The 15,799-nt window shown below is 34.3% G+C and overlaps 1 protein-coding gene across 3 annotated transcripts; it reads right to left on the reverse strand.

Moving 5' to 3' along the window:
• Positions 1 to 4,708: 4,708 nt before the first annotated feature.
• Positions 4,709 to 15,751, reverse strand: LOC130973836 (K(+) efflux antiporter 2, chloroplastic-like). Of its 3 annotated transcripts, XM_057898514.1 has the most exons (22): positions 15,519 to 15,751; positions 13,290 to 14,421; positions 12,772 to 13,208; positions 12,243 to 12,414; positions 12,077 to 12,167; positions 11,607 to 11,743; positions 11,451 to 11,510; positions 11,231 to 11,347; positions 10,722 to 10,790; positions 10,541 to 10,606; positions 9,967 to 10,056; positions 8,863 to 8,967; positions 8,555 to 8,683; positions 8,096 to 8,305; positions 7,361 to 7,510; positions 6,789 to 6,842; positions 6,650 to 6,708; positions 6,376 to 6,442; positions 6,115 to 6,291; positions 5,978 to 6,034; positions 5,471 to 5,545; positions 4,709 to 5,367 (listed from the first exon to the last, which is right to left on the reverse strand). In XM_057898514.1, the coding sequence occupies exons 2-22, from the start codon at positions 14,325 to 14,327 to the stop codon at positions 5,245 to 5,247; spliced, it is 3,483 nt and encodes a 1,160-aa protein (XP_057754497.1). In that variant the 5' UTR covers positions 14,328 to 14,421; positions 15,519 to 15,751; the 3' UTR covers positions 4,709 to 5,244. The 3 variants fall into 3 exon arrangements, with proteins under 3 accessions (XP_057754497.1, XP_057754496.1, XP_057754495.1); XM_057898513.1 differs by having other exon boundaries at positions 12,772 to 14,343; XM_057898512.1 differs by having other exon boundaries at positions 12,772 to 14,421.
• Between the last annotated feature and the right edge of the window lie 48 nt (positions 15,752 to 15,799).

Genomic DNA, 15,799 nt, shown 5'->3' on the forward strand with positions numbered 1-15,799 from the left:
CAAATGCAAATGTGCAAACAATATGATGCATGTCTGTCCTAAGCAGGTCATGAGCTCACGCGTCGGTTGTCTACCCACAACCCAACGTTACTCGGGGAGAACCCCGAATATGGTTCCTTTACCGTGTCAGTCAGGCACAATTATCATCATGGGCGAACCCATGTCAGTCAGGATATCTTGGCATCACGATAAGAACAGGCTATCAATTAGGCGAACCTTCACGCATTAGCGACTTTAGGCTATCAGTTAGGCGGGCACTTTCGCATTAGCAACCATAGGCTATCAATTAGGCGGACATTCCCACATTAGCAACCTTAGGCTATCAGTTAGGCGGGTACTTCCGCAATAGCACTTTGGCACAAAGGTTCATTTAACATACACTTTTCATAAATCATAATCTACTTTAGTTATTTATTTCATTCATGACTTTTCATTTTCTTTCTTTTTATTATTCCTCCACATCACCAATTACATATCCATACCTCCGCATCACCTACATTATTAAATGTCCTTCCGCATAACCACTTAATTACACATACCTCTGCATCACCAAATAATCAATCACACCTCTGCATCACCATCTATCCACTCATCTATCATACCCTTAAATCAGTTTTTAGGTAATCAAACTTCATAATGTTTAATAAAAACCCTTTTTTCTTAGTAAACCGAACTCAATTATAACTTAAAACAAAAAATTTTTTTCAATAATCGATATATGATTACAATTCTTGTAAAATCATTCATAAACTCTCAAAATTACTACTTCTAGTTAAAAAATTAATTTTCATTCACTTTTATAACCAAAAACTCAATCATAAACACAGTCAGTCATTCACAGCTAAAAATTTAAATTCCATAACATTATAATTACTAACATATTTGCAATTATTTACTATATTTTGGGCATTTTTAAATTGAAAACTGTTAATTTTAAAATAAAATCTCATACCTTCATACGAAATCAGAATCAACGAAAATTCTGGAAAAACTTTTTAACCGAACTGCTGAAGAAGAAAACGTCAGAAGTCGTCTGTGCCTCCTAAAACTCTAATTGACCGAAAAAACCTACGTCACTGTCAACTTTTACCAGACAAAAGTAACGCCAACATGTAGAGAATGAGGATACGAACACTTTTATTGGATTAGATTTTGTATTGGAATTACGAATTTAAAGAAATTAAAGTCGAAAGGTTTAAGGGTTCCATGGTTTTCTCTCTCACTCTCGGTCACTATGTTCTCACCGTGCAAGAAAATGAAATCCAAAAAAGCTAGATGATAATGATTAATGTGATAAGGAAGGGTTAGGTGTCATGGTTATTTATATATATATATATACACATATGTATATATATACCTTCAAGCCACGTTTCTCCCTTCTTTCTTTTTCTTTTCTAATGACTCATATTTGTAATTCTAATGACTCATATGTGTAATTACAAATGATTAGGATTAATGTGATAGAAAAATGTAATCCACGGTCATATATATATATATAAGCGCCAAGTTTCATTTCTTTTCTTTTATTTTCTTAATAACTTTGTTGATAAATTTTCCATTGTATGTACATAATGGACTCATATAATAATAATAATAATAATAATAATAATAATAATAATAATAATAAATAATTTAATTTTATCTAACTAAATAGTTTTTAATAAATAATTTAAACTAATAGAATAAATTATAATTAAGTTAAACTTCAATAATCATAAAATTTTATTTAATTATTTTGTTAAAATAATTTTTTAAAAATAAAATCTCAACAAATATAATAACTCATAAATAACTAATTATTTAATTTTAAAAAATTTGAGATGTTATATAATATACCACCTAACATATCATTTATTGTGAATTTATTAGCAAGGTATAGTTCATCTCCAACTAGAAGAAATTGGAATAGAATCAAACAAATTTTTCGATATCTTCATGGAACAGTTGACATGAGACTGTATTATTCATATGATCCAAATCAAAATTAGTTGACTATGCAGAAACAGAATATTTATCTGATCCACATAAAAGAATATCTCAACCAGGATACATATTTACATATGGCGATATAGCTAGGTTCACAAAACAAATGATAGCAACAACTTTCTCTAATCATATAGAAATACTAGTGATACATGAAGGAAGTCGCGAGCGTTTTTGACTCAGGGATTTGATTCAATATATTTTATCATTATATAGACTAATTAATCAAGAAATAGCTCCAACTGTTCTGTTTGAAGATAATATAGCATGCATTGCTCAACTTAAGAGTGAATACATCAGATGTGATAGAACAAAACATATTTCTCCCAAAGTCTTCTTTACTCATGACCTTTAAAATCAAAGAATAATTGATGTCCAAGAAATCCGCTTAAACAATAATTTGGTAGATTTATTTACAAAGTCATTTTCAAAATATTCTTTTAAAAAATTGGTATATCAGATTGAGATGTGTCGATTTCGAGATATTAAATAATATTAATAAGAGGAGAATATTTTACTCTTTTTTTTCTTGATCAGGTTTTTATCCATATTGAGTTTTTTTTTACAAAATTTTTTAACGGTGAACGGTGCAAGTTGCACTAAACATTAATGAAGCAAGGAAAAGAAGAGGTTTCTCCGTGTATAAATTGAGAAACATAACATGAGGCACTGAGCAAGAGACAAGCACCGTAAAGTCACGCACACAACACTAGCATAAAATACTTCTCTATATATATATACGTTCGTCAACATATGAAAGAGTAAATATATATATGAATATCTCAGTTATATTAAAATAATAATATTAATGAATATTAATATTAGAGGTTTTTATTTATTCTCTATTTTATATTTATTTATTTTTTTATTTATTTATTTTACAACAATTTTCTGTTTTTCTATTATATATTGTTATTATTTTTCTATTTTTTATTTCTTGTTGTAAATGTTTAGTATTTGTTATTTATTGTTGTGTTACAATTAGACAAAGATAGGGTTTATATTTTTATTTTCTGAATTTTTGTTCAACTTTTGTTTTTCCTATTATGTACTATTTGTTTTCTGTTTTTTATTTCTTTTACAAAATTTTGTCATTATTGTTGAGCTAAAAGTAGACAAATCTAGGATTTTGTATTTTTTCATTGATTATTATTATTATTATTATTATTATTATTATTATTATTATTTTGTTAGTAAGAATTTTTTTATTTTTATTATATTTTGTTGTATTGAACTAGATAAAATTAGGAATTTTTCCTTTGTTACTATCAATTGAAAAAAATTTTAGTCACTTGTTCAAATTATGTTATTGAAAAAGGTTGGACTCAAATTGTAGGATTATGGTGAACTGGTGATTGAGGCTTTGATCGATTGGATCTCTATTTGTGAAAGAGTTCTAGTTTTGTTGTTGCTCAGAATTGAAGTTGCCTATCTAGTACTAAATTATTTAAGTTGTACAAATTTTAAATTTTTGTTGGATTTAAATTTTTTAGGATGAGTTTTTAGGAGGAGGAGGAAGAAGGATGTCTAGTACTCTAGTAGCTCATTTTTGACCTTTTTTTTTTTTTCTGGAAATCACAAAGTAATAAAGGGTTGCATAATAATTGTTTGATTAAATGTTTGTTTGAATTTGTACTTTTGTGAAAATAAGAATGTTGTTTGGTGGAGGCATTGATTTAAGAAAATATTTGACCAAATTTTTTTCAGGAATTTTAAAGTTTTGATGTCATTAATATCTTAGTTGTTATTGAGATCGTGTACAGTTGTGAAAAATGAGTGTTGTTAGGTAGAGGTCTCTAATTTAAAGAAAAAGTCTGCAAATATTTTGTTAAAAAGATTTTAAAATTTTGATGTCATTAATGTCTTGGTTATTATTGAGATTGTTTAATTTGAGAAAAATGAGAATATTGTTTGGTGGCGCATCTAATTTAAGAAAAAATCTGCCAAAATTTTGTTAAAAAGTTTTAAAGTTGATTTTTGAAATTCAGTTCTTTGAAGTTACCAATTTATTGCAAATGTTTATGTTTATTGATTATTGTTTATGTTAACTTTCATGTAAGAATGTCAGTAGTAGTGGTCAAGGCAGGGGTAGGGTGACGATGACCCCTGGTACTTCTGTGGTTGCCTCCTTACCACTGTCTACCTCAGCTCGTCCCAGACCTACCATATCATCACCATCCTTTATTTCAGTCATTTTTAATGATCCCAACTCGCACTATGTGAGCCCTGCCCTCATCCCCATATGCCTACATCGGTATGGACTCCACCTCCTCCATTTTCGCCACAGACAAGTCTGCCACCACCGCCTCCACCACCTGTAGACTCATCATAGGCATCTGCAGCGGAGCAAAGGCAACACACTACTGCCAGAGCTCAATGGAGATAACAGTGATGACTTTTATGCGTATTCTAATTAGTATATCAATTCCTTGTTATCCAATGTTTTATGCCCTTAATGCAGTGACTCGGGCAATAACGGAGGACATTAATTTGATGTATGACACGACATGGCCAAGTTATGAAAAGATTTCTAAAGAGGTTAGACAAAGGTGATTTGTAAAGTTAAAGGTAAAATTAAACTTATCATTTTTATTCCATTATTATCTTGAATGTAATTCTATTAATAAAACACAAATATCCTATAAAATAAATTGAAATTCATTGTCTTACAATCTATGCAGGATAATGAGATGAGATTTCCAAGTTGAGAAAGTGATGACCAGAGAATTAGTTTACCTCGAGGTCCCTAATTTGAGGTGAAATGATAAATGCACTATGCAGTTAAAGAAGGAACTTTCTAAAATTACTTAGAATGGTATCAAACAATCAAAAGCTTACGCCCATGATGCAACTGAACAACTTTAATTTGACGTCTAGGGCATAGAAATTAAAATACGGTTCTGGATCAGAAATTGTTCATTGCGTTGCATTATTGTCTAGAAAAATGGCATACACTTCATAAAGAATGGAGATATATTACCTTCTTACAGAAGTTAGGCAAGCAGCGCAAATGAAATGAAACTTGACGACGATGCCACTTACAACAATAAATAGAGGTTCGTGAACCAAAATTTTTGGTAGAAGAAAAAAGATGGCAATAAGATAAAACTATTGCATCCTTTTTCTATCCGCGGCTATATTTCTATACATAATGTTGGAACATATGATCGATTTGCTATACACCTTTTTCTAACAATTATTTCTTTTTCCTAAGTGTTTGCTTTTGCATTCTAATTTCTCTATATGGGGTTAGAGTTAACCTCATACGGCCAATGTCCCTTCAGACACTTGAGCATCATCAAGTGAATCCGGTGATTGAGATTTGGGTTTGCTCATAATTCTATTGAATCCATAACCAAGAGAACTTCCACTTGCTTCGCACAGCTGAATAAAACACAACATTGAAAAAAAATCGTACATCAACTATACAAGAGCAATACAAGAAGTTAGAGATTTTTTTTTTCAAGTATTTACAAGGGAAGTGTACCTCCGTGAGCTCGGCCAGATGGCGGGATCTGAATTCATTTATGGTTGCTGCAATCTCCGATGTGGGAAGCTTGGCCTGAAAGGAGAAATGGTTAGAACACTAAAGTTCATATGTCTCCATGCAATAGCGTGCCATTGGGATGTAATCTAAACTAGTAAGAAATATACTACCAGTGTTGCTTTTGAATGATTAAGAGTCTAAGAATGCCCAAACTGAACAAAACTCAGTTTTCATTTTTATTTATTTGCATTTTACAATTTTGAGAACAGCTAGTATTGGCAATCAGATAGAGCCAATCTTTACTGTGCAATACAGCAGAACAGATACTCATTTTTATGGGAAATGTTTACTGTTACTCAGTTATTTATACAGAGGGAAAACCTTCTGTCGTAATCAAACATACTACTAAATACTAATAACACTATATTGTTGCAAGCACAAAAAAATGATTTTTTTTTAGGTGATATATATGCTCTAAAAATAGGATGGCAATGTAGATAGATTTACCTGAGCCAAGACAGCAGCTGCTAGTTGAAGACTAGGTTCTAAGGTCTCTGGAACAACCTGCAAGTGGCAAAAAGTTTTAATAGCCTACTTTGTTTTGCTAAAAATGCAATAAATTACACTAGGCCCAGGAATATTACAGCAGTAGCTCCAGCCTTCTCTAAATTCAATCCATGATCAACATCATGAGCACGAACAAAAGTCTTCACATTTGGGAAGTACTTGCTCAGAGCCCAAACGGTTCTATAATTTGCACCAGGTGTATCTAGAGTTATTGCTGCAGCACATGCTCTTTCAGCCCCAACTTTATGGAGGACCTAGTCATGCATTAGAAATAAAGTCAGTAAAGAACACATTAGTGAGCTATTATGCAAGCTCAGCTACAGAATCGTGTGCCCTACCTCTCGACTACCAGCATCACCAAAGTATACTGGCAGATCCAGGGCACGTCCAACTGCCACTCTATCACTGTGTATATTAACAAAAAATTTCATAACAAGTGAATTTCATATGACGTTTCCTATCCAAGGGATTCTGAATTCAGGAATATCAAATATGGTGCTTGTGACTTTGTTTTATATTTTAAGTTTAAAAAGTAAATAGTAGCTTCCAAATTATTCATTCACATGAAAGAATAAAAGAGAAGGATGATATTTTTCCGTAATACATTGTTACCTTCTCACATCTAGTGCAACAAAAGGAATAAGTCTCTCAGAAAGAAGTTGGGCAATGATCTGAAAATAACAAAGATGTATATTTTTTCACATTATCTATTATTTCAACCAATATATAAAAAAAAGAAGCCAAAATTTACCTGACCAACTCGCCCAAACCCACAAATGATGATATGATCTTGCAGATCATCTGTCTGTAAAAGAGGACACTCAAAAATAAGTTGAATAACAGCTTCCACTCTAGATTAAAGAAACAAACGGTAAACTCTTATGGTTTAACTGAATCCACCATCTATTAGTAGTGAAAGAAATGCTCCTACAAAATCTCCTTACTAGGAACCTTGTATAAAATGATATACAATCTACTAAGCAATGTACGCAAGGATGTTAAAGAACATACAGGCCAAAATATTTCAAATATAAAACAGGTTCCAATATAAAAATGGATAAAGCACATAAAAGTTCCTTTTCAAAATAATAGCCATTAGACATATTTAGCATCAATACGAAGTTTTGGGTTGGAGAGGACTTATATGACTTTAACTGACTTCATAAAAGATTTACCAGGCTAGTTAGCTTTACAATTTTAAACTAATCTCCTCTCTGCTTGTTCTGACAAGAAATGTGCAATTAAGAAAGTTGATCACTTCACCAATAAGAAAGTACCATCATAGATACTGCTAAATGCCTATTCAAATGTAAGAGGTTCTACCTCACTTTCCACAGGTAATAAACTTCGAACATCGTGCTGCTCAAAACGGGAAGCAATCAGCTGGCCTCCTGCAGCCAACCAAGGTGTAATGGCCATTGACAGGCCCACGACAAGAAAGAGCAAAGAAGACATCTCAGAAGACATTATGCCCTGCAGAAGTCCCGATTAACAAGGGGGGAAAGCCTTAGCAGCTAATATATCTTTTTGAATTTTTCAACTCCAAATGAGGATCAATCAAAATGAAAAATGTATACACAAACACGGGTGTGTATGCTCACACATACACTAGTGATTCTCTGATTTCAGACAATCATTAAAGTCCTTTCCATACTTGTATTCTAAGCAGGTAACAGAAATGCAAAAACCTCAGATAGAATCCTATGACTCTGATCCTTCCAGAAATACTTCTAGGCAATAATAGGAAATCATTAAAGTATGAGGCATGCACCTAAAACTTCCTCTTAAAACAAATAGCATTAATCTATAAATTCCAGGAAACAAGAAAATGCAAGAACAGATTATTAAATCGCAGAATTCTTAAGGCATATCATGTAAAATAATGATAATAAAAAAGTGAGAAAATTATGGTATACTAGCCTGGCTAGCACCTATTATCATCCATTCATTATGAAAACTCCTGCCAAGTGACTTATTTTACATGAATAAGAAGGCCTGGAGTAAAACATGATTTATAAAACAATCCTTGGTAGAAGAAACATGTTTGAGGACAAAAACCTGATTAACAGCTTCACCAAAAGCCACAAATGCAAATTCTCCACCGGGAGCAAGAAGAAGACCAGTTCTTATGGCAGAAATGATAGAAATCCCAAAGATTTTACCAATGACAGAAACCAAGATAGTCTTGCCACATATTAACAGTCCCAGTGTGCTGGTGATAACTGGGAAGTTTGAAACAAGAAGTTTTGGATCAATTGACATTCCAACCTGAAAAGTAGCAAAAAGTCATGCAATTAATTGCCCAGACTCATGTCATCGTCATCATTAATACATAGGCAATATTTATGCTGGCTTTATCATTTTTTATCAAGATTTCTTAAGCTATTCCGTAGCTTCCAAAGATTCTCATAATAATATAGTTCATACCTATATACTAGAAGAAAATTAGATGTATCTTGAGAACAAATAGAACCAATACAACCAATAAATTTGTGAAGTTCAATATTCAGCACCTACCGTCATAAAGAATAACCCCAAAAGAAGGCCACGGTATGGAGCAATATCAGATTCAACCTGTAACGAAAATTCAGTTTCTGCCAGCAGTAAACCAGCCAAAAATGCTCCCAATGCCATTGAAAGCCCTGCCTGTTTTGAGAGAGAGAGAGATGTAAAACATCATAATGAAGAATAACAGATTAATCACAATGGACATAAACCCAAGGATTTCACCAACAAGAACACTACCCCAAAAAAAAAAAAAAACGCTAACTGAAAGTAAAAGCCAAATGTTAGGATAAAGGGAAAGCAATAGGGCAACAACATACCCTGGCTGTAAGAAGACTGGTCCCAAGAATAACAAGGAGTGTGTTGGCAGAGAATATTTCTGCATTTTGATTTTCTGCAACTTGCTTATATATTGGTCGAAGGAGCTGCATAGTGGAATTAAGAATTTTCAGTATAGGGCATAATCACATGTGAAAATTAAGTACACCATAAGATGCCTTCCAAATGAACCCCAAGAACAACAAGACTAGCCATCCATTTATTCCCACTGGACCCAGAAAATATGTATAGAGAAACTTCCACCTATCTTATGTTCAATAATTGAAGGCCAATACCACATCTGGTAATATAAGCATTAAATTTCATATATGTATTTCAACTCATTGGTAACTTCTGTCCATCATGAAAAACCGAATTGAGTTTTAAAAGATCATATATAACATGAAAACCTGTGGAATTAATGCATTTTCAACAAACTTAGATGAATTGAAATTCTTTCAAATGAAAGATTAAAAAGATAAAACAAAATAGATTTAGTTTATCATCGGGTAAAGAGAATATGTTAAGTATCTAAGGAAAGTGGGAAACCACACCTTAAAAGCTAGCTGTTAAGGGGGAAGAACCACTCTCCTTATATACAACATCAAGCATCCCATACTACTCGATGTGGGACTTTGAGCACCCCATAATACCCAAGTCCCTAACAATACACCGGCCCTGGAGAGCCGACGTCCACGGCGGCTTCACTCTATCGACACGGACCCAACGGTAGCCACTTTGCTACGGTCTATCAGTATTCGGTATTCACCTTAATCCAGCCTATAGATAGCCCTTTCCATGGCGCCGACAACCACGCCCTGATACCATTGTTAGGTATCTAAGGAAAGTGGGAAACCACACCTTAAAAGCTAGCTGTCAAGGGGGAAAAACCACTCTCCTTATATACAACATCAAGCATCCCATACTACTCGATGTGGGACTTTGAGCACCCCATAATACCCAAGTCCCTAACAGAATATAATATTTCCTTCAAGTATAAAAAGGCAAGCATCACCTATCCAGATTAGAATTGCACACGAAATGTATCATAAATCATGTCGATGAGAGATAGTACACCCGAGTTCAACATACTACATACCACTTACCAATCGTCCACCTGCAATTATGGCAGTAATGGCAATTGCTGCCTTAACAGCAGCCAATCCAAGAGCTTCAGCAATGGCTTGAAAACCAACCTGGAGATATATTATGATATTTACCGTGAGGAAAACAAAGAATGATAGGAGGGTATGCATATGGAAAAAATTGTTATATAAACCACAAGCAAGGTTACATCAACAATTCCCACTATAAACATATAAGAATTTAGTTAAATTAGAAAAGAAGACTATGCCCTGACCATTTCGAAGCATATTTTAAAATAATTTTCTTTCCTAAAAGAATATATCAATTTACCGTAGGACCTAAAAATAATTATTAGTTCCACATTAAGTTCCAGGGAAGTGGAGGAGGAATAACAAACAAAAAATCTTCGTCATGATGCAATGTGGTTATACTACCAACCACACCTTGAACATTTCAAAGTCATAAACAGTCTCTCATGCTTCTCACTTTGAAAGGAATCCATGCAAGTTAATCATGTGCTATTATGACCACAATATGGTCTTCCAATCACAAATAGATACTTCAAGACTAATAATGCTTGAGAAAAAATCTTACCCCTCCTTTGGAAGAATTGGGTGAAATAAGAGGAATGAGTATCAGCAAGACCACGACTGCCAAATCCTGAATAGAAGAAATATATCATAAAGAATTACATTTCTCATACTATAGCAAATAAATAGATAATAATTTCCTGCAGTCTCTAGATATATAGCCAAGTTACAAGCTATAAAGTAACCTGAAAAAGTAAAACAGAGAATGTAGCTCGTCCATGCCGTGATGTGCTCTCACCTCTCTCCTGCAACACCTGTTAAAAAAGTTCACCGTATGACAGCATCGCTATGACCAGAAATCACAGAAAAGAAAATAGATAGAACATAGTAGTTGCAGCATATATTTAACTCAGATGAGCAGCTTTCAACAAGGAACATGCGATACTTACAACTACATCAAGCTTTATTAGGTGGTAATAAATATTAATTGGTATTAGTACACTTAATCAGCAAATGGGAACCACAAGAAGAAAATTGCAATTACTTGGCCAAAGTAACATTTTAAAATTAAGTATACCTCCCAAGAAAAGGGAGAAGATAAAATAAATAGATACTTGATTATAGCTAAAATTGGCTACTTTCTGTGAAATTATACCAAAAGTTCAGATATTCAAACCTTCAAAAGTTTTGGTTTTTTTTTTGGAGTTAAAAAAGAGAAAGAAAAAAAAAAGCATATAGTAGTGAGGTTATTTACCTGCAGAACAACCGCAGTTGATGATAATGCGAGGCCATTCCCAATGACAATAGCTGCAGGACCAGCCTGGCCACAAATACGAGCCACCAATCCAACAACTACAGCAGTTGCCAAAACCTGTATTCACTCATACATGCAAGCATTTATCAGCTAATAAATTACTCAAGTATCAAAAATAGCTTGAAGTAAGCAACAAGGAAATATGGAAAATCCCAATCACCTGAGCTGAGCCTAATCCAAAGACATATTTCTTCATTGAACTAAGTCTTTCAACAGAGAGCTAACACAGCAAAGCAGTTCAGAGCTTCAGTTCAAATCTTCTGAGTATGGTTGATGGTCAAAGTTAACAAGAATAAGAATTTATAGGAAATCCCACCTCCAGGCCAATGTTGAATAAAAGGAAAACAACACCAAATTCAGCAATTGCCTTTGTCCCATGAACATGTCGAATTATAGAGAGGCCATAAGGCCCAATTAAGATTCCAGCAGCCAAGTAGCCAAGAACAGGGCTGCCTAAACATTATTGCGGAATAGGACATATCATAAGCACCACAATATTTGAAATATCAAACAACCTACTTTATAATCCAAAACACAGCCAGAGAACCACTTTCTATTGAAATGAAAAATCCTGCTTTTAACCACTACAGTTTCATCAATTGCCATAACTAAACTAGCAATGTCATGAAGAAAAAGAACCCTGACGAAGAAAAATAGAGATTCATGCAAAATATGAGTACTGTGCCTAATCACAGTCTAACTAAATATCACATAAAAAAGAGCAACTTTTCTATACTTTGTCTGATGGTGCAATTCAACAATAATAGAACATCACAACTTAGTTACCTCCGGGAAGTTTTTGAAATATTGGTACAAATATAACACTTGCAAGTAATAACCATAGCACATCAAAGAGGGAGGCTTCTTCTTCATTCACCTGACAAAATATCATATCAAGTCACGAAACTTATAAAATTGAACATCAATGAATGGAAAAGGTTGGAAAACAAACCTCTTGCTGAGGTAACGATGCAATAATTTTCTTTATTTTCTTAGAGAGTTTCTTAAGTTGCTTAACCAGTGGCTTTGCACTACTGGAAGCTTCTTCAACACTGGTCACAATAACTTCAGGCTGTTGAAGCAGCTGAGCAGTCCTTTCTCCTCTATTGGCATAGAAGGCAACCCTGAAGTACAAAATCCACCACTTGTTTATTATGGTTAGTCTTCATACTAAATCTTGCATTTAAAATAACATAGCAGGAAGGCGCAATATATTTTCCAATAAAAATACGTACAACTCAAGCAAACCTGCCACATACCGGGGCATATATCCCTTTCCAAACACCAAAGTAAGCTTTAAAATCAGTTTCAAACATAGATAATCTTAACACGTTGCACAGAGAGCTCTAAAATTTCATCCTAATTTTTGGCATGTATACTGTAATAAGCTAAACACATGATGCATGCAGTCTTCCCTGTTAGAAATTTTAGAAGAAAAGCAATGGCAACAAAGGAATAAAATGAATCAAGATCATACGCACCCTGCTCCCATAAACAACAACCCAAGAACCAGCTTGGGAAACTGCTGCTTTGCAGATAACATAAGGCTCTGGAAAACTGATGCTGGTGTGAACTCGGTTCCATCTTCTTCAGTAAAAGAGAAGAATGATGCAGAAAAGAATCGAGAAGATTTCTTCAGTAATGCCTTGGGAGCAAGAGACGAACTATCTCTAGTCAAATCTTTCTGCATTTCTTGTTTTTTAGTTTGAACTGAATTCTCGTTATCACTCAAATAGTCAGACTGTGTTATGTCTTCCAGAAGTTGGCTGGTTTTATCAGATATTGTTTCAGAAGATAACGTGCCAAGCAAAGATTCATCATCAATAGGCAAGCCTTCATCTCTTTCAACACTGACATCACCAGAGAAACCTTGGGCTACTTTCTCCTCTTCAGGAACAGCCACAACATCTTGATTTACCTGTATAGTTTCAATGGTATCAGTATTAGAAGTAGAAACAGACTTATCTGCTCGCTGTAAGGCAATCTCTGCATCATTTACACGTTTTGTAGCCTCAAGTTCAAAGGCAACAGCTTGCTCCGCTAAAAGCATTATGTTTGTGACATCCTCCTCGGCTTTCACTGCATCCAGCTGTGCCTTTTCAGCAATTTCATGCAATTTGCTAACTTCCGTCTGCAACTCCTCCTTTCTATTTTGCAACCGTTTAAGCTCCACCTCGGAGTTCGCTAAATTTGTTTGGCACTCCTTGATATCTTCTTGAGCAACCAAAAGTGCCTTCTCCTTTTCTATTATGTCATTTTCATCATTGCTCTCATTAGAACCTTGTGCCGAATCACGCTCTTCTTTTGCAGCCTCCAATGATTCTATGGCTACCTGAAGCCTAGCCTCGGCCAATGAAAGAGCCATGGTTGCATTCTGAACTGCTTCCTTTGCGATTTGTTCCTCATTGGAAATTTCTTGAATGATGTCAAGGGTAGAATTAACACTTTTCCAAGCAGTTGCCGCTTCATCATGCAAGAAAATTGCAGTCTCGGATATCTTTTTCACCTTTTCCTCAAACATGGTACTATTTACACGTGCAACTTCTAGCTCTTTCAAGGCCTTCTGTAATATTTCCTTCAGCTCATCCACGCTTTGTTCCTCCACTCCTATTTCACTCTCCCTTTCTTCCAAAGGGGCATCCAGTTCAGCACTGGAAACACCCAGCCCAGCATCCTCCCCTGATCCTTCCACATAATCAACATTCCTCCCATTCCCATCAACATATGCCACAGAATCATTACCCTGGCATTTTGACCAAACTACTCTAGAACCAGTAAAAAGATTCTTACAATACAAACTACTACTCATATTCAAAACATTAAGTTCACGAACAGGCACCACTCTTAATTTACTCCAACAATCAGAAACATCACTAGTTTTGTTCATCCCACTGAAACGCAATCTCAAAACACTCCTTGTGTTTCCAATAAATGCACATCCCCTGAACTCAAAATGACCTACTGACCTGTGCCTGTAACACGGTCCTACACCCCCATGAAACATTCTTGACTGTGGTATGCTACAAGCCATATCCATGTTCAAATTTCTTGACCTTTCACAACAAAGCAATCACATACAACAACACTATTCACTAACTTTTAAATACACCAATCAGCAATTAACCAAAAACCTGAAGGGAGAAAAAAATATAACAAAATTATTAGAAAAACTGAATACTACTTGATTTTGGCATTCAATTAAAAAAGAAACAACTCACTCAGATTGCTAGCAGCAAAAAAATATAAAATACATTTCACGTACAAATCTGATGCAAAATAAAAAAATAAAATAAAATAAAATAAAATAAAAAGAAACGCTGAACACGAGTATACACAATTTTCACATTTAACTAAAATCAAATAACTGAGTAACTCGCTTGATATGCAAAACACAGCAAAATTGGGTCAAAGCTATGCACCACAACACAGTTCAACGCAGCATCCATACGCTAATCAGAAAATTCGCAAAAGAATCTGAGGAGTACAAAATACGAATACACAATTAAAGGATGAATAGAAACGAGGAATACAACAGGCCTTTCACATTCAACTTGTAACAACTAACAGTAATGGAAGTATGGAACCAAATCCACTATTCACTATAACACTCTCCGAGACAAACTATAGTGTCATTTTACAAATACTAATCACCCATTCTACAAAATCCCGATGCCTAGCCTAAGGGAAAAAAATGCAAAAAAAATGCAAAAAAAAAAAAGAATACAACAAGATCCTCCAATCAACTAAAAACAAAATAATTCACTCTGTTTCCAACTCATCGAAAACTGCAACCAAAATCACATTCAAAATCGAACACTCACAGTTCAGGAACAATTACGTTAATACATCAGCGTTTTATTAATTCACCCAAAAAAAAAATCGAATCGAACAAGATTTTTGCACTCAACTGAAAAACAAACAGCTCACACGGTTCACCAACACATCTAAAACTTGAAACAAATCCACATTCATAAAGTCAACATTCTGAGAAACAACTAAGTTCGACGCATTTCACACACATCGCACACGCAAATCAACAATTCACAAAAATAATAATTGAAAAATCGCAATAAAGAACAAGGAAGCGAAAAGGAAAAAACGATGAATAGAAAACAGTTACGTGGAATCGAATAGAAAGATTCAAAGCGAAAAGAGAAAATATAAACTAAAGAATTAAGAGAGAGAATGTAGAGAGAGAGAGAGAGAGAGAGAGAGAGAGAGAACGCACGAGAGTAGAAGAGAGAGAGGGTTTGTTGGAACGCTGGTTGATCGATGGGGAGAAGAAGAAAAGGTGAAGAAGAATCAAATGATGCATGTGATTAACGAAACGGCGTAGTCTTCGAAGCTATCTAGCTTTTTCTCACTCCCTCCCTCATACTCGCAGCCCCTGCTTCTTCGCTTTTGTGTTATTAAGTGTCTCTCTTTCATTTTCTCTCTCTCTTTCTCGTTTTTGTTTGAAGATACACCACTCCGCCCCGAATAGAGGGAAATAAACATGAATAATTAAAG

Source organism: Arachis stenosperma, chromosome 4 (assembly GCF_014773155.1).
Source record: "Arachis stenosperma cultivar V10309 chromosome 4, arast.V10309.gnm1.PFL2, whole genome shotgun sequence".
In the NCBI taxonomy this organism is placed as follows: domain Eukaryota; kingdom Viridiplantae; phylum Streptophyta; class Magnoliopsida; order Fabales; family Fabaceae; genus Arachis; species Arachis stenosperma.

Excerpts from the sequence above, each read along its gene's own strand:
- LOC130973836 (XM_057898513.1), bottom strand. The coding sequence starts at position 14,327 with ATGGATATGGCTTGTAGCATACCACAGTCAAGAATGTTTCATGGGGGT. Across the intron at positions 6,443-6,649 it reads GTTGCACTAGATGTGAGAAG|TGATAGAGTGGCAGTTGGAC; the intron begins GTAACAATGTAT and ends TAATATACACAG. Across the intron at positions 6,292-6,375 it reads GTGATGCTGGTAGTCGAGAG|GTCCTCCATAAAGTTGGGGC; the intron begins GTAGGGCACACG and ends ATGCATGACTAG.